We start from the raw sequence: 26103 nt of genomic DNA, 5'->3' as shown, positions 1-26103 counted from the left end.
AGAACAAACTGAAACTAGAAAATAACCTACTTGAGAAAATGAGTAAGAAGTTTTACAACACAACGGATGGTATCACTTTTCAACCTGAATGACAAACCGTGTGGTCTCCTATGTACAGATGTTCTCCAGTGATTCTATTATTGCGAAGATCAAAAAAATACAAAAAGTTTCCAACATCATGAATCATCAAACCCTAGTGAAAAGTGGCCGATGTATGATCTCCCGAGATGAGATTTGATAGTGTCGAGATGGAGAAGAAACCCATCACAAAAGATTTGATGGTGTCAAAAGGAGGAAAAAATCCATCACAAGACATATCAAGAACTTTCATTGGCGACGACACCTCTAATTTTTGCTTCAATTCTTTACACGCTATGGAGCTGCAGAAATAGTTGTGCCAATAACCCAAGCAGTGTATGGCAACGTGGTAATCATCAACTTGAGCGGGTAAGTGCAAACTTTCGACAGGAATTTCTGACACGCCAGCTGCCATACCTCAACACCACTAGTAAGAGACTTCTCCAACAGTATCCTAGAATTCTCTCTAGCTATCTCCCGCAGCAGAACGAGCAGCTAGAAATTGAACGGCATACTGTTTCTGCAGATCCTTGAACCTATCCAGCAATTCTTGGAACGTTGGCCGGCTCTGTGGCTCGCTGTTTTTTCATATTTTGTGAGTTAGCCATAACTCAAATCATTATTCATGATAGAAAAAAAATTATAGAGGTAATATTAGCTGGAAAAAAGAAAAAAAATCCGCAGCAGCAGCAACTACTAAGACCAAAAACTACCTTGGCAATGAAAACAAAGGATTTAGCACTATATCTTTATAGTATCTTTATGTACTACTCCTGTATCTTTATATATAGGCTTCAATGATTTCGTTTAATATAAATATAAATATATTAAAAACATACAAAAAAAAAATTGAAATCTGAAACGGTACTTATATTGCTAAAACTTCTGCCATTTTAGCTAAGCTTCTGCCCCCCCTGCTTCTTTTGGGCTTCAAATATCGGGAGGTCGGAATATGTAGAGGAACTAGTAAGCATCGTGTGAGAACAAACGGCGCGTCCAACGGAGGCCCGGTTGCCAAGATACGACCCTGGGTAGAAGTTTTCATGATCAACATGGAAGTTATCTCTCTTTCCTGGAAGATTTTGAGGGCATCGGACATTTTTCATGGGGGTCAGCTATGCTTGCTTTGTTGATTGAAAGCTTGATGACCAAGCCCACAACGACCCAAAACTGGACCGGACTGGACATGAATAAAACTCGACTAGACCTTCGTCCTATTAATAACCCCAGTAAGTAACAGTTGCAACATTCATAAGATCAAATTGTTGTATTGTACAAACAGAGGGCAACTGTTCCTAGGCCAATCATCATTTTCAAGTTCGTACGAAAGAGGATATGGGTCCCCATTACTGCAAGAGGCTAGACAAAATCCAAATCCTTAATTCCGTTGGCCAAGTTTTATGTTATGCATATGCACATTAGCACACGTATTAGCTCAACAATAACAGTACCCATTTAATCCACAATCGATGGGGATAGGGTGAGGACTGGAGATAGAGCCTTTGGCTATATATGCTTATGTCTAACGGGTGTGATGCTAGGATGCGCTGCAGTTAAATAACTGGAAGTTTGACTCAAAGTTACAAAGAACCTTGACATACGAAGGACTCATACATGGTTTATCACTTAAGACATACAAATCAAGTGTGTAAAAATCGTGAAGGGGGATAAAAGTAACCTGTGCCAGCAGCTCTCAATTATAGAGGCCCATTGTGGATCCACATCTGCGGGAATCTCTAATCGCTGGTTCATGAAACCTACCGCTCCAATCACCTGTAAGTATCCTAAAGAAATTCTTGTTAAAACGCCCACAATGCACCATGAGATAAGAGAGATAATTCAGAACCAATGCTTACACAAAATGTAAAAAGGGAAAACTATACCTGCATTGAGTTGAGATTATCCCAAGGGATCTTTTCGGTGGCCAGCTCCCATAAGATAACTCCAAAGCTGTATATATCAGATCTGCAAGATTTCCAGACACAGAATTGTTTATAAGTTAACAGATTTACTAAGAGAATTACGAAGAATCTCATCTGCCCTTAAAAGATCACATATAATACAACTAAAAGAATTACTGCCCTTAAAAGTAGACATACTTCTCATCTGCTTGTTCATTACGAAGAACTTCTGGTGCCATCCATTGAGGCTGCAAAACAAGATTAAATAACCAAGATTAACAGTGCATTGTTCTTCAACTAGAAACTAGATTAAGCAGTCTCATATGACAAATTTAAACTGAGAAACAAATAATGTAACCAAAGAAGGTATCATGAATGCCAATTACCATACCGTTCCTTTCCCTGTTTTTGTAGTAAGAAATGTTTCATGTTTGAGGCGCGACAGACCAAAATCGCCAACCTGAGTTGAAAATACTTGAGACAATTATTTGTTGGAAAAGAATACTAAATGGAAAAGAAATAATCCCAAAAGGCAAATATTGAACAAAAGCATAAATAAAAAATAAAAAATAAAAACAGAAGTAAAAGGGGATACCTTCACAGTCCAGTTCTTATCAACTAGAAGGTTTGAAGACTTCAAATCACGATGAATAATAGGTGGGTTGCAATGATGAAGATAATTCATGCCTCGTACCTGTAGATGGTTGGAGCAAAATGTCTTATGATTCATAATAGCTAAAGACAAGATGCCCTATGTACGTTGAGAACAAGTTTACCATATCTCACCAAAACATAAAAAGTTGGAAGTAGGAAAACCCATCCACCCGGAATGGTAAAAAAATTACTCAACAAAAAGCTAACACTCAGTAATACCTGAGTGGACAACAACAGCGATCGTTGCAAATGAAAATCATGTTTTCCTCATGCAATTTGGACGTATGATACTTACTATGTCTAAAGCCATGTGAACCCGTCGTCTCCAATCTAATCTTGATGTATTCCTCTGTAGTAACCGAAACAAGCTTCCGCTAGGGAAAAAAAAAACCCCGAAGACAATAAGCAGATAGTAAAGCTACACACCAGTTGGGCAAAACGTACAAATCCTAGAAGATCTGAACAAGCCAAATCAACTACAATCTAAGGAAATAAAAGTGGCAAACTATTTGACAGTCCAGTAGTACTAGAATTAAGACACAAATTGCTTGCAGAAAATGAAATTGACAAGAGCATAATAGGCAACACACCGTGGAAGGAACTCTGTAACAATACAGAGACGCTGAGGGGAAGTTACTGCACCCATAAAGAGTAGAACATTCGGATGTCTAAGCCTTTTCATGAGAGATACCTTCAGAAATGACAACTTGATGTCAGAAATAAAAATTACAATTACAATTCCAGTACCAAGAAGACAATGAGAACAGCCACAGTTTGTTCAGTCAAGCTGGGTAACTAGATGTCTTTCTCAATTGTTCAAATCACACATCAGATGTGGGAGTAACTAGTGATAACTAGTGACTACACTAGCATAGGCCAGGGTTAATGAAACATTGCGAACTATTGGCATATTGACTCGTGCAATGGTTAAAATCTTAGGTTTTAGGCAATAAAGAGCTGGAGGCATTGAACTGTTTCATTTCACATGTCACTTGAAGGTTTGCATATGACGTACTCTACTCATAAGAGGGTTCATGCTTCTGTCTTCTTTGTTGGGAAAATTAGCCATAAGGACGGTAAAATAGTTTCCATTTAGGGGAAGGACGCTAGCAAAATAGTTTTTTTGTAGAGGTCCTTCAATTTTTTGAGTTTTTTAGCCATAAGGCCAAAACATGTTTTCATTTAGGGTGCACTTTCCTATTATAGGGTTTTAGTGATTTAGGCACTTTTATAGGGTATCATAGGATTTTAGCCACTTTCATAGGGTACCCTAGGGTTTTAGGCACTTTCATAGGGTACATTTGTCCTTATGTTTGATTGCAAAAGATGCTTGTCCTTGAGCTCAAAAAATATAAATATGAGGGATTTTTGGCTAAGTCTCCCTTCTTTGTTTCATGTCATTGTCCTAACTGTCTATCTTCTCATGGCCCCAAAAAACCAATACTTTATGATAAGTTCATAAGAATCATAACATTTATTCTTCCTGGAACAGTTCACCGCCCAAGCATTCATGAAATTCATCCAACTTCCGACAAAGATAATGGTATCCTTTCTGCCTGTAACTTACCATCAGTAAGCACTAAAGAGTAAAGCAGTGGCACAGCAATGTAGCTCAGCTTGCATTCGAAGTAATTGTACATTGAATCCAGTAGGATGCAAAGAGAGGGGATGATGAAATAAGTCATTGCTGGTAACCACTAAAGGAAAAAAGCCATAATACAATGCTCAAATTGCATATGCAAAACATGGACATCTAATAAAGCAGATCAAAAGGAGACGGGGAGGAGGTGGGTATCTAGAAAGGTATCCCCCATAACATACCCGAATATTCATAAATAGATAAAGAGTTTGAAAACAATACTAATCAGGAATTTTACAATTCAGAAAGCCAATCAAACTTCAACTGCATTAGAGACTTCTGAATGATTCATTAACTAGTTAAGCACACACCTCTTGTCTGAAGGAATATATCACATCCTCTGAATATTCTTGCCTGGAGAAAACCTTGACAGCAACATCCTGCAAAACATTGATATCATTATCTGTCTTTGTATCTTTTTAACTTTCTTTGTGCTCTTTTACCTCTAAAAAGGGGAAATAATTCATTCAAAGATGAGGAGAACCTCCAACTAAAGTCGACAGTCCATTTCTAGCCCTTCTTAATTCGATTAGGTGATGAGTATAGCCAAAAATCCAATCACGAGTGGCCAAACTCACTATTTAGGTCGTACTTTGTACATTTTCTTTTCCCAGGGCTGCTATCACAGCTTCAAGGTGTTTTTATGAGCACGATCAGTTAGTTTAGATGTGACCTACCCAGACTTCCCAGAACACTATACCAGTAAGACTTGATCGATTTCTCCATAGCTTGTCATATTCACAAATTAAAGTTGGGACTATTTTTTAAGATAGCTAAGTGCTTAAAATTCAACCCATTCTGTGGACCTCCAAAGACATTCAGAGGATAGTAGTGAACAAATTTATCTTTCCATCTCCAACTCCAAATTTTTTGTTCTGGAACACTTCACTGTAAATTTTCAATGTAAAATTAGTCAGTTCTTGCATCTCAATTTTAGTCGATCAAGGAACTTTGACATTATAGTTCCTTTACCAAATATAACCAAAAGGATGTTTCCTGTTTTTGGGTAAAGTAAAAGAGTTGCTTTCATGCATTATAAAAGGAAGAGAAATATATTGAAATTGAGATCCAAAAAGATGTAAAGAACGTACCGATCCAAACCAAAGAGCATGATATACAGTTCCGCAAGAACCTACCAAAACATTGAAGAAAAGGAATAAAATAAAAGACAAAAACATAAGAATTAGAATGAAAGGTATTCATCACAAACAGTGTAATAAGCATTTTAACCATAGGAACCACCAAATCTGTGGCAAACAACAAAAGGACCAAGAGATGTGCATTTAGGCTTCAATGCATGTATGTTCATCAAGGAAACGAGCAACCAACTAACCACAAAAGTTGCAAAAATAAAAGACTCGTTTCCAAGTGGAAACTAAAATGGAAACAAATGAAACGTAGTTGATAAACCCCACTCACTGTCTGCCTGCCATTATACATGCTTCAGTGGCATTAAGAGGAAACAGAAAAGTGGGAGTTGAAGGTGAGAGAGCGGTATGCAAAAATTACAAAAATAAGCACTCACTACTCATAACCTGTTAGATCAACAATTAATTACCTTGTCCAATTTGCTCTCCTATTGTCAAGTCCTCCCACAAGATTTCGTAGTCCAAGGAATCAGTGTCCACATCCACTCTATTAACAGCACTACTGCTGGTACTTCCACAGCTACTTGCACTACTTGTGCTGTTAACATTGAATGATGATGACCATGACCCTGAAGCTTCATTATGGGTAGGCCGATTACTCTCACCCACTTGACTATCTTGTTTCACACCAGAAAAAGAACTCTTCAGATGACCAAAGTCATTCTCATGATCATTGTTCGACCACGGCCAAACAAACCGGATGTTCTTTGCTTCCACGCCTTCATGCTCATTCCCTTTCCACGGCCACGACAATCCTTTCTTACCAATCCATGCCTCTGCTTTTGAACTAATGATTTTATGAATTCCAGGTTTCCCTTCACTCTCATCACCGGAATCTCTAGAGAGTTTCCCTGGGGAGTGCTCGTCATGTGCAACTTGAGATAATCCTCCAAAGGGAGATGGTGGTATATCTCCTCTGGGTGTACTAGCTCCACTTGAATTGGCATCCTCCCTATGATCAGACAGTGCTGCATCTGAGAAACCATGATCAGAATAATGACCATCTCCACCCCCACCTTCACGATCCATATTGCTCTCTCCAGTCCTCATTTTGGACTTAACCTTGTTGCTCACCTTGGAAGCCTGTTTTGAAGTTTTTACCAATCAATATAAGCTACACTATTACTAAACCACAGAAAAACTACAAAAGCTGTTGAACTAACCAAATTAGATATTTTAGACGCAATTGCAACTTGGAGAGGTTGTTGAGGATCAAGACCAAGTTTGGCTGAAGCAATGCTTCTAGGCCGGCTAAAGCTCAAACCTCCCTCTGTGTGCTTTGTACCTGGGAAATCATCCCTTCTGTCTTGAAATGGATGTGAATCACTAGAGACACAGATAATTCCAACCAAAGTGCCATCGTCATCGTAAAAGGGGGAGTTGGTTGCAAGGACTACAAACGTATCCCCTCTCTTATTCTTAACAGGAAGTTGACCAGCCCAGCTCTCCCCCATTGTCACCCGTTGTATTATATCACTAACTACAGCATAGTCTCGGACATCTGTTAGGAGCTCAATGGCATCCTGACCGAGAGCTTCTGCTGCAGAATGACCATAGAGTTGTTCTGCAGTACGATTCCTGCACAAGAATAAGCACCAAACGGGCAATGATTGAAGATTTCAGAAACGGATTTCAACCCTTATCTCAAAAGACCAAATGGGCAAATATGGAAGGTTTCAAGAAAGGATTTCAACACTGTTGTTAAAAGCTTTCCTACCTCAGTAACTGTAATCAATCTCAACCAATAAACCCAACTCAATGAATCAAACTATCAAAGCAAGAGAACTGCTACTTTAAGCAACAGTACCTATCTAATTCCCAATCAATCCCCAGTCCATGGGATATGGGCGAGGAGGACCGAAGGCAAACCTAAACTTTAGCAATATATGCACAAAGTGTTACTCTCAAAGGGCTTCTCTCATAAAGTTTTACCACTAAAATGGCGGCCCTATAGCTCCAAAACTCGAAAATTCAAGGGAGGATATGCCGTGATTGTGTTCTTTTAATTAAAACAACAATTGACAAAAATGAGCTAGCACCACAATTTCTTTTCCCAACTTAGAAATGCAATTCAATTAACTCACCAGTAGATTATACGAAGGTTGAGATCAAATATATGAACAGACTGACCCATTGACTGCAATATGTTCAAATACTGCCTATCATTAAATCCCACAGCCGCCGGCCCACACCCTCCACCGCCAGAGTTCAATGCGACACCACTCCGACTCTCCCTCTGCAACGGCGACGAATTCCGAAACGATGCCGAACCCTTCTTCAACACCGCCGTCGCGCCTTCAACGCCGCCGACTCTCCGCCGCAGCCGCTGCGGCGACACCGAGTGGGACCTCTGTTGGTGTGCTGGGGCTGACTTTTGCTGATCGGTGGAAATCAAGAGCTTTGACATCTCGTGCTTCAAGTGGGCATGACCCGCTTCGAGTTCTTGGATCTTCTTTAGCAGCTCCTCAGCCGGTGGCGGTGGTGGTGCGTCCATTGACGAAACCCAAACGAGTTGAGGTGCGACTAAGCTGGACTAAGTTGGCCTAAGTTGGTCCGGCCACTAAAATTATCAAAAAGAACTGATCGAGGTGCGCTCAAATTGGTCCAGCTGAGTTACCAAAAATACTCGAATCGAGGCCCGTTTAAGCTGGGCGAGACAATTTAGTCATCAAGAAAATGGAGAAGCTGAAAGAAGAAAACCCACCAAAAGTTTGACTACTTTTGGTATGGGTTTATGGATCCGTTACTGATTCCCAGTCTCTTTTTTTCGCTCTCTAGAAAAGGAAAAAACCATTCTTTGTGATGGATTGATGTATTGGTGAAGGGAATGGAATGGTAACCCCCTTGAGTGGTCAAGAAACTCCCCTTATTTTTCGCTCTCAACTTTTTATCCTTTCTTCTACTTTTCACTTGTATTTCTTGGCTCTCACTCTCTCTCCAAATGTCTAGCTGTGATTCTCACTGGCTTCTATGGGCGGTATTGGCGATGGTTGCTTCTCTCTGTTTCTCTCTGCTGTTCTCTCATCATCATCTGAATCTAAAGATTGGTAATATAGCACTTTTGTCCCTCAAAATTTGGCTCATGTCTCACTCCAAATGTCTTTCTTCTCCAATTATGTTTTGTTTGGAACTTGAAGAAAATGAAAGAAAGACAGAAAAAGGAAATGGGAGAAAACTACGATGAAAATGAAAGTAAAATTATACTGTGTACAATTCTAGATATTTTCATTCTCTCCTCTCTTTCCAAACCAAACAATGAAAAAGAAATTTTAAATTTGCCCTTTTTTCTTTTTTCTTTTCTTTTCCACAAGTTCAAAACAAATCATTAGAGTATCATATTGTCAACATGCACAAATTCACATTTACGTTGTAAGCTTTGTTCTACCCTTGCATCACTCCTATCAATTATACCTCTCTACTTATCTCAAAACTGTAAAAACGAGCACGAGTACGTCAAGAAATTGATTTTTCTAAGTTGGTGTACAACGGCCAAACGTGAGATCTTTGAATTTAGCACTAGCTTACTTAGAGCCCGTTCCGCAAACGAAAAAAAATCTTTATTTTTTAAGAAGGTAATTTCAAGTTCAAAAATTATGATTTTATTGAAATCTAAAAATATGCAATACGGATCTTATTTGAAAGATCTCGATGAAATCTTTTATACAATGCAAAAAATATTGAAAATTTATTTTTTATTTACATTATTTTTTAGTTTGAAAATGTTAAATAAACTGCTTATTTTTTAAGAAGGTTTCTGGAACGAGGCCTTACATTACTTATAGTTGAGGTACATTACTTATAGTTGAGGAACAATCTAAAAAAAATTTAATACGTACAAAGAAAGCCATATCTAATAAATTACCATGGATAATATTTGCATGTGTTTCCATTCAATCTAAGTACGTGTAAGTCACCCATGTTGCCACGTGGCTTTTTCCTTTACAACACCAATGTTGGTTAGGTTTGGTGCCCACGCTTTGACAATCTACCATGTTAAGGGCTGAATTGTAAATAATTTATTTATGGCCAAAATGCGAAATGAACCAAAATTTAAGGATTGAGATCGTAAAAAATTTTCGACAAGTTGTCTTATAGAAGTGTGACAAGTAATTGGATACCCACGAGCTTCACATGGGCGCGTAGATGACACTCGCCCTAATAGCCAATCATGTTTTAACTTAACCAGAAAGTAGGTACTCGAAACGTCCACAAGATGGGCAAAGCGCGTGGCACGTCACTTTCCAAATTCCATTATCCTTTTTAAAGACTTTCATCCCTCCAATCCAATTTCTTGTCTTCTTTGCTCAAGGAGCACCGAGCTCCGTCACGTAGCACTCCGAAGGTATTCTTTACTGCAAATTCGTGTGAGTTTTCATTACTAAGTGTGCGGCCCACACCAATGTGTGGTGATGCAAGTCGTAGGGGCGTCGCATGATAATGCTCCAAGAGTACTGAATAATAACTACTCCTCCGCTCGAGAAAACGAAATGGACGACTTGAGTGATAGATTGTTCGAAAGTTAGATTGAAAGTTTATTGAGTATTAAAAACATGTGTAAATTTAACTTCTTTATACGACAAGTCGATCTCGAATGAGCACATATTTATCTCAGATTACTCGAATTTTCAAAATATCATAAGGAGAACAAATCGAGCAATAGTTTGTTATGTTACGATTTGAAAAAATGAATGACCTTTAAAAATTAAAAGTTTTTCAAACTGACTCTAACGAATCTAAATGAGCTTCTAAGAGCCTCCGCAATTTAATAATCAAAATTGGATAACCAAAAGTTGCCACATCATTTTTTAGTTATCTATTTAAGACATTGCTAAGGTTAGCATTGCTAAGGTTAGCATTGCTAAGGTTAACGAGTCAAATCCGAATAGCTTGGTTTGTTGTACAGCTTATTCATTTAACCATTTCAAGGCGCTCTCACACGTAAGCGTGTGAAACGGCTGTGGGAGGGATTGTAGGGATTAGTCTGAGGTGCGCTCAAACTGTCCCAAAACACCCTGCATTACTGTGTGGCCCGTGATCTCTTCTGGCTCGAGTCCTTCCTCCGCTGGTCCAATGTTTGCCTAGCCTTCTCCTCGCCGCCTGCACAATGAGCGCACGACTAAGACCTGGCCGGGGGTTGCCCGGCAAGGCCCTCCGGCGAGAGGATAAGTACGTGTAGGAAGAGAGGAAAGAGACTAGGGTTTTGAGTGGTTAATCGCGTATGAGAATGCGTACCTCTACAGAGGCGTTATCCTTCAATATTTATAGAGTCTCCTTGACTTGCTCTCCAAGCACGGGCATGTGCCTTGCACGGGTCAGGCGACGTCGCCATGACGTCACCGGGTGAATCTGGTAACCGTTTTGGTGCGAGCTGGCACACCCCACGTGCGCCCATGATTATCCTTTGGCGTAACCGCCTCAGCACGCGGGGCGACACGTGAGTGTGCAGGTGGCCGAGCATGATCGATCGTTCGGGTAGCCGAGCGTATGGGATATCCGAGCATGAAGAGAAGCCGACCTTAAAAGGGAAGCCGAACTTGAAAGGTAGCCGAGCCTGAAGGGACTCCAGGCTAAGAAAAATAGCCTACGGGGCCACCTCCTAAAGGTGGCCGAGCTTGACATGGTTCTTTCCGTTGATGAATGCGAAGTGATGGCAAAGCCGACGACCGGCATGTCTCGGTGAAGCCGAACACTGGCGAGGCCAGAGCCGGGTTCGGTCCGCTACAATAGCCCCTCAATCTCTACTGATGCCGAGCGCGAGGTAGGGATTGATATCAAGCCTTGGCCGAACACAAGGACTACCGAACGTCACTTTACTTTTGTTCAAGGAAGAGATTCAGCCGTGCTTTATCCCATCCTTTCTTGGGAAGCAATATCAGCCGTTGGTGCAGAATCTCAGTGGGAGGGTGCCAGATGTCGCTCCATGGCTGGGTACGGCCAGCGAGAGGACGGCTGGCAAGCTTTGCAGGTTGTCCTCTTCTTGCCACGTGTTAATCGCTGAATAGTCAAAAGTTCGGCGGTGTAATGATGGGCGGGAGTTTCAAACCTCAAACCCTAATCCTATATAAAGGGTGAGGGGAGGAGAGAGAAGCTACGTTTTCTCTCTCTCTCTCTAGAACTCCATTTCCAGAACTCGAAGTTACACCCACTCGACTTCTGATCTTGATCTCCTGGGATTTCTTCAGCAGATCTTCGTTAAAAACCTCAGGTATGAGTTCTTTCTTCTAACATTATGGTGGTTTATGCAAGTTTTATTCATAGTCTGTTCGTTTTTTGGGTTCGCTGCCTCAAGTAAACAGTGGGTCGCTGGAGATGGCAGACTGTTCATCTTCAGCCCTAACATGTTCTTCCGAGCCCCAATCCTTGTTGTTGACGATCTGGGCCGATGACAAGGTCTGGCCGAGCATCAGTATGTTGTTAACAAGCTTGGCCGACAACGGATTTGGCCGAGGACGTCAACATACGTCCTCGATTTCCGAACACGGACCTGTGGATTGTGATAATAGAGTGGGCCAGTTTTAAGTAGCCGAACGTAGAATGGCCTCTGTCTTCTAGCCGACGACGAGGATTTTTCATTTTTTCAATCTTTTCTTTGTTAGGTCTGGCTCACTCGATTATCATCATTTCATCCGACTCTGAAAGTTCAGGGGACGATTCCACAAACCTCGTGATCCGAGCGTACGTGGAGAGGTACAGAAGCCGACGACAGGCCTCTTCAATTGCCTCCAATATGTCTGGATCTAGTGACTCCAATGCCGAGCGCGACTATGAATACGACGGCGGGTACGACACTGCGCCTGAGATAACTTTTACCACAAGTACGGAATCTATTTCCGAGCACGAACTTGGTCCCGAGGCGGAGTCCAGGCTCCGAGCCCAAACCGAGGCCACAACTTCTTCACGTACTGTTCCGGCCGAAACTTCATCAGAGAACAGGGAGGTTGCTGATCTATACGAGCGAGGGCAGGTTTGTCCATATGCCCACTATTTCAGCGGCCAGCCTGATGAGTACGATGCTTTCTGCCGAACGTACAATATCCCTGACGACGTCGTCGTTAGCCAGGTGGCCAGTAACAAAATAAGGGATAAGAGGGAAGACCACCCCGAACACATAACGGTTCCTCTCATGGCAATCTGTGAAGCTGGACTCCGTTTTCCTCTTCACCCATTTTTGAGGGAACTGCTGGCCAAATTCGGCATAGTTCCTCATTTCTTTGCTATAAATAGCTATAGGATAGTGATGTCGGCGATCAAACTGAAGGAGCTCCATAATCTAGAATTCACGGTCGCCGACCTCTTCCACACTTATATCATGTCCAGGCACGGCAAGACCGACCGTAGGTACTTGTCGACACGTAGTGGCAAGGATCCCTTGATAAATGGTCTTCCCGATACTGATAAATGGGCCAATTTTTATGTTGAAGTTAGTGGAAATTATGAGTTTGGCGACCAGTTGCTGAGGCTGCACTCAGTGCCGAAGATAAAAGATTTTCGAGGTTCAACTCCTTTCCCTTTATATGCCGAGCACAATTTAATTTCTACTGCAATTTTAACTCTTTATTTGGCCGACGATCTCTCTTCACAGATCACCGAGCAATTACCAAGAGGCAGCAGTCCTTTGCCGTAGAAGGGCACGTCGAGACGCTAAAGGCTCAGATCTGTCGTGACGCGCCGACGTTGCTTGGCTACGTACCTTCGTACAAGGGAAAATTGAAGAGAAGGGGGCGAGAAGCAGGACCGAGCACGAAGGGTAAAGGGAAGAAGACAGTCGGTGAACAAGAGGCTGGAGGTGTTGCCCCCAATCCTGGTAAGAAGAAGGAGCCAAGGGTGAAGTTTCCCACTCTAAAGAAGTCCGCGGATTTTTGGTTTCAAGAGAGTCAGCCGGCTGAGTTTCTAGGTGCCAGCATCCCACCAATCCGAACACTAATACCTGAATTTGCCGAAGATATGGGCAGAAGGAACGTGGTGAAGATTAACCTCAGGGACGGTGCTCTCGCTCGGCAGAAGGAGGCCGAAACGACTGAGCCTGCCTCAAAGAAACAGAAGGTTACTCGTGACTTCTTTCCAACCAGGCCGCCGACGCCAGTGCTAAAGGATCAAACTGATTCATCTGCTGCTGGTGGCTCCAAAGCCGTGGAGAAGTCGGCGGGCTCTGCGGGTCAAGTGACCTTGCAGGAGTTCGCGCCTTCATTTGCTACGGCCGAGGGTAGAGTTATAAGTGTTGACGATAGTGTCAAGCTGGAACCAGGCCTCGCCGTTACCGTGCTGCATGGTTTGGCTCTTCCGAGGGATATGGAGAGGGTTCCCCGGGAGCTGCAGCCGAGCATTGCTCATGCTAGCGCCTACCTCGTTCAGGTATTTTGTTACTCGATTCCTTAGATATGGAGTTTTTTGGCATTTGTTTTTGCTTTTGGGCATAACTGTTTTGTTCTTTGTAGGCAGGACAGGCTCTGCTGCGAGTTTCTGATCAGGCTGATCTGCTGGCGGCCGAGAGGACGCGTTATCGTGATGACGCAAAAGCCGAGCGTGAAAAAACAAAGGCTGCAAAGAACGCCTTGAAGTCGGCCAAGACTAAGATTGCCGAGCTCGAGAAGGAGAGGGATGATGCATTGGAGAAGGTCAAAAAATCCGAGCGCGAGCTTGGTCAGGTGTTAAGAAGAGAGAAGAGGAAGATGAAAGAAGTTGATGAAAAAGCCTACCAGGCTGGGTATGACAGAGCAGGAGCCGAGTATGTTCGGGAGGCTAGATCGATGGTTAATGAAGAGATCAAAACCCGGGTCCCCATTGCGTACCGTGGGGGATACAAGGCTGGGGTAAAAGCTGCGTGTGGGGTCTTGCAGCTCGAGGCGGACATGAATTTGACAAAGTCGATTCCTGCAGCCGAGGTGCCCGAGCTTGTGTTGCCTTATACCGACGATGAGTGTGCACCACTTCCTCCAGAGGAGTTTTCGGAGAGTGAGGAGGATGTAGATGACCTGACTGTTGCCGACAACGAAGGTGGTGGAGGTTTAAGTGGAAAGAGGGCAGATGAAGCCGAAGGAGGCGCGACTGAAGCTGCCAGTCAGGATGCTGCGCGAGCTCAAGTTAGTGATGGGAAAGCTGCCGAAGACGGGAGTGGAAAGAATGCTGATGTCGCTGCTGATGATCTTCCCCAAGTTTAGGATTTTCTCTTATTTTTTGTTGGACTGGACGGCTCTGAATTTAGAAGTTTTGCCGTACCAGGTGTAATGGTTGTTTTGGCTTGTGGATGTTTTTACCGAACTCGTCTTTTCAATGCTTTCTTTTTAATGGATGACTAGCGTTTTGCAATGCTTGCTCCCTGATATTCTGTAGTTTGTTCAAGTGTGTAGTTGCTAAGTTTTTGCCGAGCTTGGACCAAAGTAATGTAAGAGATTGGTATGAACAAAGTGCCGGGCATGGTGCTGTGCTCGGTTAAATTAGCGTGGCCACAGGTTTTGAGTGTTCTTACATGATATGTATCCGTAGCCCCCACTTTGGTCTATGTTCGGCTAAAGCATATGGGTATTTGCTCGACGTTGTAGTTTAGAGCTGTGGATTTGCCGAGCCTGTAGTTCTGCTTGGTCGTTTATGTTAGTCATTTCAAGTGTATTGAGTGGTGGGGCTTTGTCGAGGTGCAAGCCCCTAGCTAAGTTGGTTGAGGGATATGTTTGTGGGTGGTTTGCTCACCAAAATGTGAGTGTAACCAGGCTATGGCCGACCTTAGAGTCTTGCCGAGCCGAACCGGAGCCAGACTGTTTTGTCGGGCTCGGTGGACCTGATGTCCGTTGTGCTTCTTTTGGGCAGTAATAGTGGCCGAAGCGGAGGCATAGTAGCCGTTTGTGGGTGTGACCGAGGTCATCGTTTGTGGTCGGCTAGTGTTGCCGAAGAAAAGCACAGAACAAAGAATTTTTTGGAGTTTGCAAAAGACAACTGTAGGACAATTTTTCCTTGATTTCCCAAACATGGAATTACAATTTGAAATAAAAAGACTTGGGCCGAAGCCAACTTAAAGGAAAATAGGATAGACAGTTGCCGAACATGGGGCATACTGCTCGGGATTTCAACTACATGTACGCCTTCTTGAGATTCTGTGCATTCCATGGGTTAGTTAGAACTTTCCCATTCATGTCCTCCAGCACGTAGGCACCTTCACCAGCAACTTTTACGATTCGAAAAGGCCCCTCCCAATTGGGCTTGAATTTGGTTTTCTTGCTGGCTTGCACAACTTTTCTCCAAACCAAATCGTCCGGCTTGAATTTTTTGATTCGCACGCCACGATTATATCCCTTGGCCACCTGTTGCTGGTAATCAGCAAGGTGCAGGCGAGCGTCATCACGCTTCTCTTCCGCCAAAATTAGCTCCTGTGCGATGGCATCGTCGTTTGTTCTGGGATCAAACGTTTCTGTCCTGAGAGTTGGAAACTTGGACTCCAATGGGATGACGGCTTCCATGCCAAACGCCATTGAAAATGGTGTTTGGCCCGTTGATCGCCTTGGTGTTGATCGGTAGGCCCATAGAACGCGTGGTAGTTCTTCAGCCCATTTTCCTCTCTTGGAGTTCAGTCGACGCTTGATGCCGGCACAGACAGTTTTGTTCGTGGCCTCTGCTTGTCCATTTCCTTGTGGGTAGGCTGGGGTGGAGTTGAAGAAGCGTATCCCAAATTCGGCACAAAGGTTTGTGAGGTCCTTGCCGACGAATTGAGTTCCATTATCGGAGACGATTGCGTATGGGACGCCGAATCTGGTAACAATGTTTCGCCATACGAATCTTCGGACATCCGCCTCAGTTGTTGTTATGAGAGGCTCTGCTTCAACCCATTTGGAGAAGTAGTCTGTGGCTGTAATCAGAAACTTGAAGCCTCCAGGAGCTGTAGGCAGCTTTCCCACGATGTCAAGCCCCCATTGGGCAAAGGGCCAGGGACTAGTGATGGGCGAGAGGTCCTGAGCTGGCTTTTTTGGGATAGGTGAAAACAGCTGGCACGGTCGACATTTGCGGACAACCTCTTCGCAGTCTTTCTTCATGTTCTTCCAGAAGTAGCCTTGACTCATGGCGCGTTGACACAGGGAGCGGCCGCCAGAGTGACAGCCGCAACTTCCTGAATGAAGTTCCGTCAGAATTTCAGGTATTTGGGTGGGGTGGACAACGAGGAGGTATGGCCCAGAGATGGATTTCCTGTACAGTTGGCCGCTTTCAGAAAGCCAGTAGTAAGCGGCCTTATTTCGCACACGGTAAGCTTCCTTCTTTTCTGTGGGAAGGGTGTCGTGCTTTAGAAACGCAACGATTTCATCCATCCAGCTGGGACCGAGTTCGACATTGAGTACCTCTAGAGTGGGTTCATAGGATGGGTGGTCAATGCTGCCGAAGTTGATGGTTCTGAATTCTGAGGTTCTGGATGCCGAGGCGAGGCCCGCAAGTGCGTCCGCGTGCGCGTTGTGCTCGCGGTTGATCTGTTCAATGCTGAAATTGTGGAAATGGGAGATGAGCCTGGCTGTTTCGGTTTGGTATTTCAGCATTCTAGGGTCCCGCGCTTCATAGTCGCCAAGTACTTGGTTGACGATGAGCTGGGAATCGCAGTAGACAGCGAGGTTGGTGACATTCATTGCGACGGCTGAGCGTAAGCCGGCGAGGAGGGCCTCATATTCTGCTTCGTTGTTGGTGGCTGGGAAGTCGATGGTGATGGAGCTTTCATGAAGTGTTCCACAAGGTGAGACCAAGACTACCCCGGCTCCGGCTCCGTTGCTGTTGGAAGCCCCGTCGACGTTAAGCCGCCAAGTTTCTCCTTGAAAAAGGTGCCATTGTTTGGTTGATGGGCTAGTATCTGCAACTTCCGTTGGGATAGGAGCATTGAGTACCACTGTGTCTTCTGGGGTGAGTTCCGCTATGAAGTCGGCCAACACTTGGCCTTTGACTGCTGTTCGTGGCTCAAAGCTGATGTCGAAGTTTGCAAGTTCGACAGCCCATTTTGATACACGGTTGGAGAGATCTGCCTTTCGAAAGATAGCTTTGAGCGGGTGCTCCGTTAAGACGACGATGGGATGTGATTGGAAATAAGGCAGAAGTTTCCTGGCCGCTGTGACGAGAGCAAGTGCCAATTTTTCAAGTGGTAGGTAGCGTGTCTGAGCTGGAAGGAGCGTCTTGCTTGTGAAGTAGATGGGTTTGTCTTCGGCGCCCTCCCGTCGTATGAGTGCGGAACTTGTTGCGTGGGCGGACACGGCGAGATAGAGATATAGAATTTCAAACTCTTTAGGTTTCACCAGCAGCGGGGCGGAATTTAGATAGTCTTTGAGTTCGGTCAGAGCAGATTCGCAATCCGGGGTCCATTCAAAGCTGCGCCGGCTTTTTCCCTTCAAGGCGTGGAAGAACGCGTGGCACTTGTCCGATGATTTGCTGATGAATCGGTTCAAAGCGGCTGCCATCCCAGTGAGCCGCTGTACTTCCTTGATTGTTCTTGGTGGGCGCAACTCTTTAACAGCCTTGATTTGGTTGGGGTCGGCTTCAATACCTCTTCGAGTGACAAGGTGCCCGAGGAACTTTCCTGCGCTTACTCCGAATGCGCACTTCTCTGGGTTCAGTCGAAGCTTGTGGTACTTGAGAATTTCGATGACTTCCGCCAAGTCTCGCAAGTGGTTGGATTCCTGCTTGCTCTTGACGACCAAATCGTCAATGTAAGCCTCCACGGTGTAGCCAATTTGTTCTTGCAACATCTTGAATATTGCTCTGTTGAACGTCGCACCAGAATTCTTGAGTCCAAAGGGCATGACGCGGTAGCAGAAGATGCCATAAGGCGTGATGAAAGCAGTTTTCTCCATGTCGTCAGGGTCCATGGCAATTTGGTGGTAGCCACGGTAAGCATCCAGAAAGCTTAGCCGAGCATGTCCTGCTGTTGCATCCACGAGTTGGTCAATCTTTGGAAGTGGGAACCAATCTTTTGGGCAAGCGTCGTTGAGATTGGTGTAATCCACGCAGACTCGCCATTTGCCGTTTTTCTTCTTAACGACAACGGTGTTGGACAGCCACGTTGGGTATTGCACTTCTTGAATTGCATTTGCTTCTAGCAGACGCTTGACCTCTTCGGTGACGGCGTCGGCGTGTTCGGCTGCGGAGCGCCTGGCCTTTTGGACGACTGGTTTTGCGTCTTTCTTGATATTGAGAGAGTGGCTGATGAAATTTGGATCAACCCCCGGCATTTCGTTGGGGGTCCAGGCAAAGACTTCCATGTTCTCCTTGAGGTACTGAAACATTTCTTCGCGGTCGACCTCGCTGATAGAAGAGCTGATCAAGAAGAAACGGGAGCCATCTTCGTTGATCGGCATTTTGACGAGATCTTCCTCTGCTTTGTCTTCGGCTTTTTGGCCAACGTCGTCGGTCACGTTCAAATTGGGTACTTCAACACATTGTACTTTTTTAGCTTTGGCGGAGTTGTGGACGGCTGAGACGTAGCACTTTTTCGAGGCGACTTGGTCACCTCTTAGATCTTCTTGTCGTCCGTCGGAGCCGATGAAGCGAACAACTTGGTGGTAGGTTGAAGCGATTGCTTGCATGTTGTGAAGCCAGGTTCGGCCAAGAATTGCGTTGTACGGGCTTGGCACGTTGACGACGATGAATTCGACGGTCAACGTTTTTGAACCTGCGACGACCGGAAGGAAGATCCGTCCAAGTGGCCAAACTGGTGCCCCGTTGAATCCGATGAGAGGGACTTCGGCGGGTTGTAGGGCCGATTCTGGAAGGTCGAGTTTTTTGAACAAGTCGTAATACATCACCTCTGCTGAGCTTCCCTGGTCGATGAGAATTCGCTTAACATCATGGACTCCGATTTGCACGGTGACGACAAGAGCATCAGAATGTGGAGTTTGTACGAACTCGAGGTCGCGCTCCGTGAAAGTGATGGTCCACCTGGGTGTTTCGTCCGGACGCGGGCGTTTTGACCCGGGTCTTACCGCAAGCACTTGTTTAGAAGTGGAGGCGCGATCGAGGTCGGCTTTGAGATGTGCTTCGGATTCCTTTGTCATTGGGCCGTGGATGACATGTATCGTTGGCCGCGGCTCGTTGGGGTTGGGATTTCCGACAGGTGGGCGGGCTGGCGTCTTTGCTCGATCAATGTATTGGTCGAGATGGCCTTGGGCTGCCAGTCGTTCCAACAATGCTTTGTATGGAGCACATGCCGTTGTGTAGTGGCCGAGCTCATTGTGGTATGAGCACTTCTTTCTTGGGTTCTGATCCGCCTGGCCGTTGTCCGTGCCCAGTTTGCCTTGCGGCCACTCAAACCATGGTTGCCTCATGATTTCCTTTAGGAAGGACCAGATGGGTTCTTTGAAGTGGGTGGTTTCAGCCACGTAGTCGTGCTCCTTTGGCTGGCGTTTCTTCCCTTCCTTGATGTTGTTGACGTGCTTCTTTGGGTGGGATTGTTGAGTTGCGACTGGTGTCTGCAGCTGAGGGGTTGTTGTTGTTAGGGAAGCTGTCGAGTTGGGAATCCCCTGAGCGGCCCGGTCTGCGTAGAACTCTTCAAGAGCACAAAAACGTTCCACGACACGCATTAATTCTCCCATGCCGTGCGGAGGTCGAATGGCCAGTTCATCGAGTATTTTGCTCCCAGATTCTAACCCATTTTTGAAGGTACGCGCGGCCCAATACTCATCGATTCCGGGAATTTCATTGAAAAGTTGCCAGTACCGCTCCGCGTAGTGCCTGAGTGTTTCATTTGGGAGCTTCCTCATCTGGGTCAAGGATTCAGGCTCCTTCGCTGTTCTATTACTGGTAATAAAACGGGTGTTGAAGGCGCGTTCAAGGTCAGCCAGGTTCCGTATGGATCCAGCGGGCAATTTGTTGAACCACTGGAGTCCAAGAGAGCCGAGGCTGGATGGGAACGCTTTGCATTTAATCTCGTCCTTTGTAGTGCACAACTCGATGGTTTGACGAAAGTGAATGAGGTGAGTGTAAGCTTCACAGGTGCTTGGGTCGAACTTGGTGAATTTTGGTAGGTGGAAATTGGGTTCGGCGATAGTGTTGATGATGTGGGAGGTGAAGGGTGAGATACCGAGGTCTTTTAGTTGCCGTTCGAATCCAGGGCGCGGTGGTTTGCCAAGCTCGTCCGTCCGCGGCCTCTTTGGGTGCTTCTCTCTTTCTGAGGTTTTCTCGCGTACACGGCTGCGAAGCTTGTCCCGTAGGTCCGTTGTCTCCCTACGGGGGTGGTTAACCGACTTCTCTTTATCGTAATAGGTTTTGTTCCCATCCTCCGCCCCTTCGATCCGCACGCTTTTGCCATTCCGCCGAACGTCGTTTTCATTATCCAAGTTTTCTGGTGGTATCCCCCCGAGGCGTTCAGAGACGTGGCGCCTGGTTTCGACGGAGTCTCGGCTTCGGCGTGAGGCCGTCGTGTGAGAGAACTCCGCGCGACCAGTCGAGTACGTGCTCGTGAATGATTCGGTGTCCCTGGTGCGGGTCCGCTCATGGTGGGACCTTGAATGGTGTGTACCAGATGTTGCAGGTCGTTTGTAGAGGATAATTTCCCGGGCGTCTCCCTTTTCTGGCGTAAACCCTAGGCGGTCTTTGACGGAGACGCGATGGCCCGCCTCGTTGGTGTGGTCCCGCGGCGGAGGGGGAGGAGGGGGAGGAGAGTTTCTTCGCTTCCGTCGTCCGCCTCCGGTGGATCTGGAGGCAGCTGGGGTTGCGTCCTGCATATGTTGCCTCATCTGGGCTACTTCCGCCCTCAGCGCTGCGAGTTCGTTGTCTCTTTCGTCGTCTCGCCGTTGCAGAAGGCGGATGTAGGCCGTTGTTATGTCGTCTGCGGCCGGAGAGAGCCCAGAATCCGGTGGTAGTGAGATGGACATGTGCCTTTCTGCAAACGGTGGGAGGATCGCGTTTCCACTGGTGTCTTTGGCTCCAGAAACTGAGACGTTTGGTGGATCTCCGCCCATCGCCGCTGAGTTTTCGTTCGTCTTTTTGAGAGGAAGGTGAATTGTAAGAGCGTTTGAGCCGTTTGGATCAGAGGCTGAGAAGTTTCACGTCGGGTTCACCAATTGTGTGGCCCGTGATCTCTTCTGGCTCGAGTCCTTCCTCCGCTGGTCCAATGTTTGCCTAGCCTTCTCCTCGCCGCCTGCACAATGAGCGCACGACTAAGACCTGGCCGGGGGTTGCCCGGCAAGGCCCTCCGGCGAGAGGATAAGTACGTGTAGGAAGAGAGGAAAGAGACTAGGGTTTTGAGTGGTTAATCGCGTATGAGAATGCGTACCTCTACAGAGGCGTTATCCTTCAATATTTATAGAGTCTCCTTGACTTGCTCTCCAAGCACGGGCATGTGCCTTGCACGGGTCAGGCGACGTCGCCATGACGTCACCGGGTGAATCTGGTAACCGTTTTGGTGCGAGCTGGCACACCCCACGTGCGCCCATGATTATCCTTTGGCGTAACCGCCTCAGCACGCGGGGCGACACGTGAGTGTGCAGGTGGCCGAGCATGATCGATCGTTCGGGTAGCCGAGCGTATGGGATATCCGAGCATGAAGAGAAGCCGACCTTAAAAGGGAAGCCGAACTTGAAAGGTAGCCGAGCCTGAAGGGACTCCAGGCTAAGAAAAATAGCCTACGGGGCCACCTCCTAAAGGTGGCCGAGCTTGACATGGTTCTTTCCGTTGATGAATGCGAAGTGATGGCAAAGCCGACGACCGGCATGTCTCGGTGAAGCCGAACACTGGCGAGGCCAGAGCCGGGTTCGGTCCGCTACAATTACCAAAAATAAAAATGGAGTGGATATATATAATTGACCCAATTACCGTTTTGCCCTTTTCATCAACGGATGAGGGCTCTTGTAACCTCTTGAGTTTGGATGACCTGTCTTCCAATTGCCGCGCCCATATGTGGCTTGGACTGACTTGTAACAGACTTTACCTAATCATCAAATCTATTTTATTTTTGGTCACCACTGTCTTCGTGGTTATTGGTACGCCCACGAGGGAAACTTATTCCAGTGCTAGCTTCTCCCATGTGCATCATGATTGGAAGCTTTGTTTTTCAATTGGGTCCCATTGGTCCAACAGTAATTTCAGTGCTTCGCATAAGAACCGTATTGTCATTTGGGCCGATTAAACTTGCAGTAGAATGCTAGCTCGTAGTGGAGTGGCCGCATGGGAGATTCCGTAATGCAGTTAGGGTACGTTTGGTTAGATGGAATAGAATTGACAATTGAATGTAATTGATGTTATAATGAAATTGAATAAAATGATATTGGAATATTCATTCTCATTTTCAAATTTGGTTGTGCTTAGGAATAGCGATTATCATCCCCAATTGGAATATAGTGGCAATAGTAATTTTTTGAGTGTTAAAAGTGAATTTTGGTGTAACACTTAATTTTGACAGTGTTAAAAGTGAATTTTAGTGGAATGATGATTCATTTATTAAGGTGAATAGTAATTCCATTTAGAATGTTCATTCCATGAATCCATGGTAAACCAAATATAAAAATAAATATGTCATTCAAATGACCATTTAGTTTCAATTTTGATTTCATCGAACTTAAATATACTCGAATCTTAACAGGAGAAACTAGTAATACTATTATAAAATGCATTTTTATCTCTAGGATATGCCTTTGTCACTATTTATTTGTATGATTCTCTCTAACTGACTCACATGTCGAAGTACTTGTTTAGCTTGATTTCAATCGAGCAAAACTAGCTTAGTTTTTAATTTTGCATAATTCACCTCTGCACACTATACCTTTGAATTAACCAATTTATGACAGGAACTCAAAAAATATTTATTTGTTAATATTGGTCATGGTAAGAAAGGTGTTATAGGAATAACATCTAATCCATAAGCACCTCTCTCTCTCTCTCTCTCTCTCTCTCTCTCTCTCTCTCTCTTTCTCTCTCTCTCTCTCCATTGGTTAAGATGGGAATTTCATAAAGTACTGGGCTTACCTTTGTAATTCGAAAGATAGTTAGGTCAAGGAGATAGATACATGCATGTAATGATGTGAACCAAGGAAAAAGGAGTCTCAATCAATAAAGATGGGTTTACTTTTGGATAAATTATAACTAAAAACCAATTTAGTATCTTACCATTTGAGGAGAAGCATACTCATGCATTAAGTCCACCCTTGAGCTACAAGGAATTCTAGAGGTGCAAAGTGCAATTCCCATTATTTCGGCTGAATCTATGGCAGTACTCTATAGGAAACGCTACTCTAAAAAAGCATCATTTTTGAGTTTTGAGTCTTTTGACCTTGTTTCTTACTTATTTCCTAGTTCACATGTTTTGGCCTTTTAATTTTCCCTCCTTTCTTATGCTCTTATCTTAATTATCTTTATGTCACTTTCACTCCAACCAAGTTGGGGTTGGACCCCTATTCTCTCTCATGTTGAATTAAGGCCCAGTTTGGTGACAATTATCAAAAATCAGTTTTGTAGAGTATTCTCTAAATGTGGGGAAAAAAAAAGAAAAAAAGAGAGAGCATTCTCTTAAAAAAAATCAATGACGATCAACCAAACAAGGTTATCTTTTTAGAAGAAAAAAAAAAGAGCTAAAAAATAAATCCTCGTATATCGTACGTTTTGAAGAAATAGCAACATATATTGATAACTCTAAAAAATACAACAAGACTCAAAGGTTCTCGAAGTACAAGAAAATAAATACAAAGTATGAAAAAGGAAGACACAAAAAATCCACGTGTTGGAACCCGCAAATCTGCTCATCTCGGTGGGTGAAAGAATTTGGATCTGCATCTGATTGTAACTCGTTTCCATCGTATTCGCCGCTGCAATGACGCTCTCACCGTTACTGTTGGAGATCCCAAAATTTGATTGCCGAGACCGGTCGGATCCAAAAGCCAAAAACCCAGATCTCTCTTAACTTATCTCTTAAGTTCTTAAATTCCCTTTTTCTTTTGGTCTTGTCTTGAAGCTTGCAAGTAGGAGGTTGCCCACCCCCCGCCCTCTCTCTCTCTCTCCGCACACACAAAACTTGCGTACAGGCATGGTATAGGGCGTGCACGCACACAATTATGGGTGTGATATAGACATGCAACGGATAGAATTAGGGGTGTGCACGGGTCGGGTTGGCCCCGAACCCGACATGTCTGGTAACATCATTTTTGGCCCCGAACCCGAACCAAACAAGCAGTAAGAACCGTCCGCAAGCCCGAATTTTTTACGTCGGATCGGGTCGGGTCCGACCAAAAGTGAATTACTCTATATGAATTGGTCGGTTTTGGTTGGGTCGGGTAAGAAACACAGCACCCCAAAACCGAAATCTTATTTTTAACAAAAAATGAATCCGTACCCGACCGAACCACATGTTCGGCCCCATCTGAGACCCTTCGGGTCGGGTCGGGTCGGGTTACGGGTTTTTTGCACACCCCTAAATAGAATCTCACTTCTTGTTTTCGTACATACTCTATATATTCATTTCAATATCGTCACACAAAGGGAACAGATAATTGTCAAACTATTACTAAATGTGAAGTCTTTCCATAAAAGAGATTTCACAAGCCATAGGGACAGTGGACAACCTTATCTTTCCGTTAATGTAGGAGTCTAGAAGCTCAGACTACCCCGTCAAAGTTAGACCTGAAAACTCATCAAAATGGGTGTTAGATGAGATAAGTTGGGTACACACCAATTTTTCAATTGTATATATATCTCATGTTATCCTAAACAGAATAGTCAACGGATTTATATCTGTCATTCATCAAACTGTCTATGTCACAATAACATGCAGATAAAAATATACACAATATGATTTTGGACCTTCGTGACAATTTTGAGATATACTCCAGTAAATATAATAACCTTACACTCAAACGAATTGCAACCCAACATCTTTTGTAATAATCGGGTGTTAAAGTCAGCTTGCGTTCGTTGTAGCTAATTCTGGAAGGCTAACGTTAATGACGAGCAACCTCTAGTGGCCTTATGGATTTCTTTGCCGACGGTGAGTGGTGAAATTGCAAACATAAGAGCGTAACATAAACCCCTTACTTGTTGCCATATTCCCCGTGACTTGGCCCTTGGGTTGAACCCTAGCAATTTTTAAAAATGGTCAACCCAAAATTTCTATGCAATATACAAATTATTTTAAAATTCCATTTTTGAACTTTCTGGCATAACTTGGAAGTTTAGCATCATTCAAGCAGATTATGAGATTTGTGGGTCAAAAAACAATTGGATTAGGCCTATGTGAATTGGGGTGTTAGTATTTAGTCACTTTCCTGGCTTGAACCACCAACCATGAAACTGTAGGAATATTTGCCAGTGAACTGAAAATGCACAGTATTAATTAGTTGTAGCCCAAAAAAGAACAGTACTAATAAGTCAATTATAGGTAAGATCAATTCTATCAATTGAGGTGAGATCATGACATGTTCCTTCGGGGACATCTCATTACATTGGAACGATACAAAGAAGATTAGCTTGGCCCCGAGCTGAAATGTCATAAGACACAAGCCATGCATACATAAAGAGAGGAGGCAGAGCAAGGTGACAGCAAATTCATGGGGACTGACTGTATAATACCATCGTGCAAATTCCACTGGAACCTTCAAATAACTAAACAACACCACATGATTGTGTTCTCCATTTGAGCAATTCTACAGACACAGCATTCGGCCACAAAAAGTTCATGCAAGACCAGGATTTCTAAGACGTGCTAAATCATGGTCATCCATCCACTTAATAGGTGATTTTGCATCCC

At 44.5% G+C, this 26103-nt stretch overlaps 1 protein-coding gene and 1 pseudogene across 1 annotated transcript; one reads left to right on the top strand and one right to left on the bottom strand.

Annotated features, from left to right (window-relative positions):
* Nucleotides 1–9: 9 nt before the first annotated feature.
* On the bottom strand, nucleotides 10–8502 carry LOC131321690 (mitogen-activated protein kinase kinae MKK2-like). The gene is made up of 13 exons (XM_058352583.1): nucleotides 7505–8502; nucleotides 6584–6998; nucleotides 5831–6503; nucleotides 5364–5404; nucleotides 4584–4652; nucleotides 3224–3324; nucleotides 2929–3007; nucleotides 2575–2673; nucleotides 2371–2439; nucleotides 2178–2227; nucleotides 1962–2043; nucleotides 1757–1851; nucleotides 10–656 (listed from the first exon to the last, which is right to left on the bottom strand). The coding sequence occupies exons 1-13, from the start codon at nucleotides 7912–7914 to the stop codon at nucleotides 545–547; spliced, it is 2295 nt and encodes a 764-aa protein (XP_058208566.1). The 5' UTR covers nucleotides 7915–8502; the 3' UTR covers nucleotides 10–544.
* Nucleotides 8503–25773: 17271 nt separating this feature from the next.
* LOC131325002 (U6 spliceosomal RNA) lies at nucleotides 25774–25870 on the top strand (annotated as a pseudogene).
* The last annotated feature ends 233 nt before the right edge of the window (nucleotides 25871–26103 follow it).

Source organism: Rhododendron vialii, chromosome 4a (assembly GCF_030253575.1).
Source record: "Rhododendron vialii isolate Sample 1 chromosome 4a, ASM3025357v1".
Lineage (NCBI taxonomy): Eukaryota > Viridiplantae > Streptophyta > Magnoliopsida > Ericales > Ericaceae > Rhododendron > Rhododendron vialii.
This window is presented reverse-complemented; position numbering and strand designations above follow the sequence as displayed.

What these genes read in the sequence shown, in the direction of transcription:
- LOC131321690 (XM_058352583.1), bottom strand. Translation starts at nt 7,914, where the DNA reads ATGGACGCACCACCACCGCCACCGGCTGAGGAGCTGCTAAAGAAGATC. An exon ending in CGTCTAAAATATCTAATTTG is followed by an intron (nt 6,504 to 6,583) that starts GTTAGTTCAACA and finishes ACTTCAAAACAG; the next exon opens with GCTTCCAAGGTGAGCAACAA. An exon ending in AATGAACAAGCAGATGAGAA is followed by an intron (nt 2,044 to 2,177) that starts GTATGTCTACTT and finishes GAAATCTTGCAG; the next exon opens with ATCTGATATATACAGCTTTG.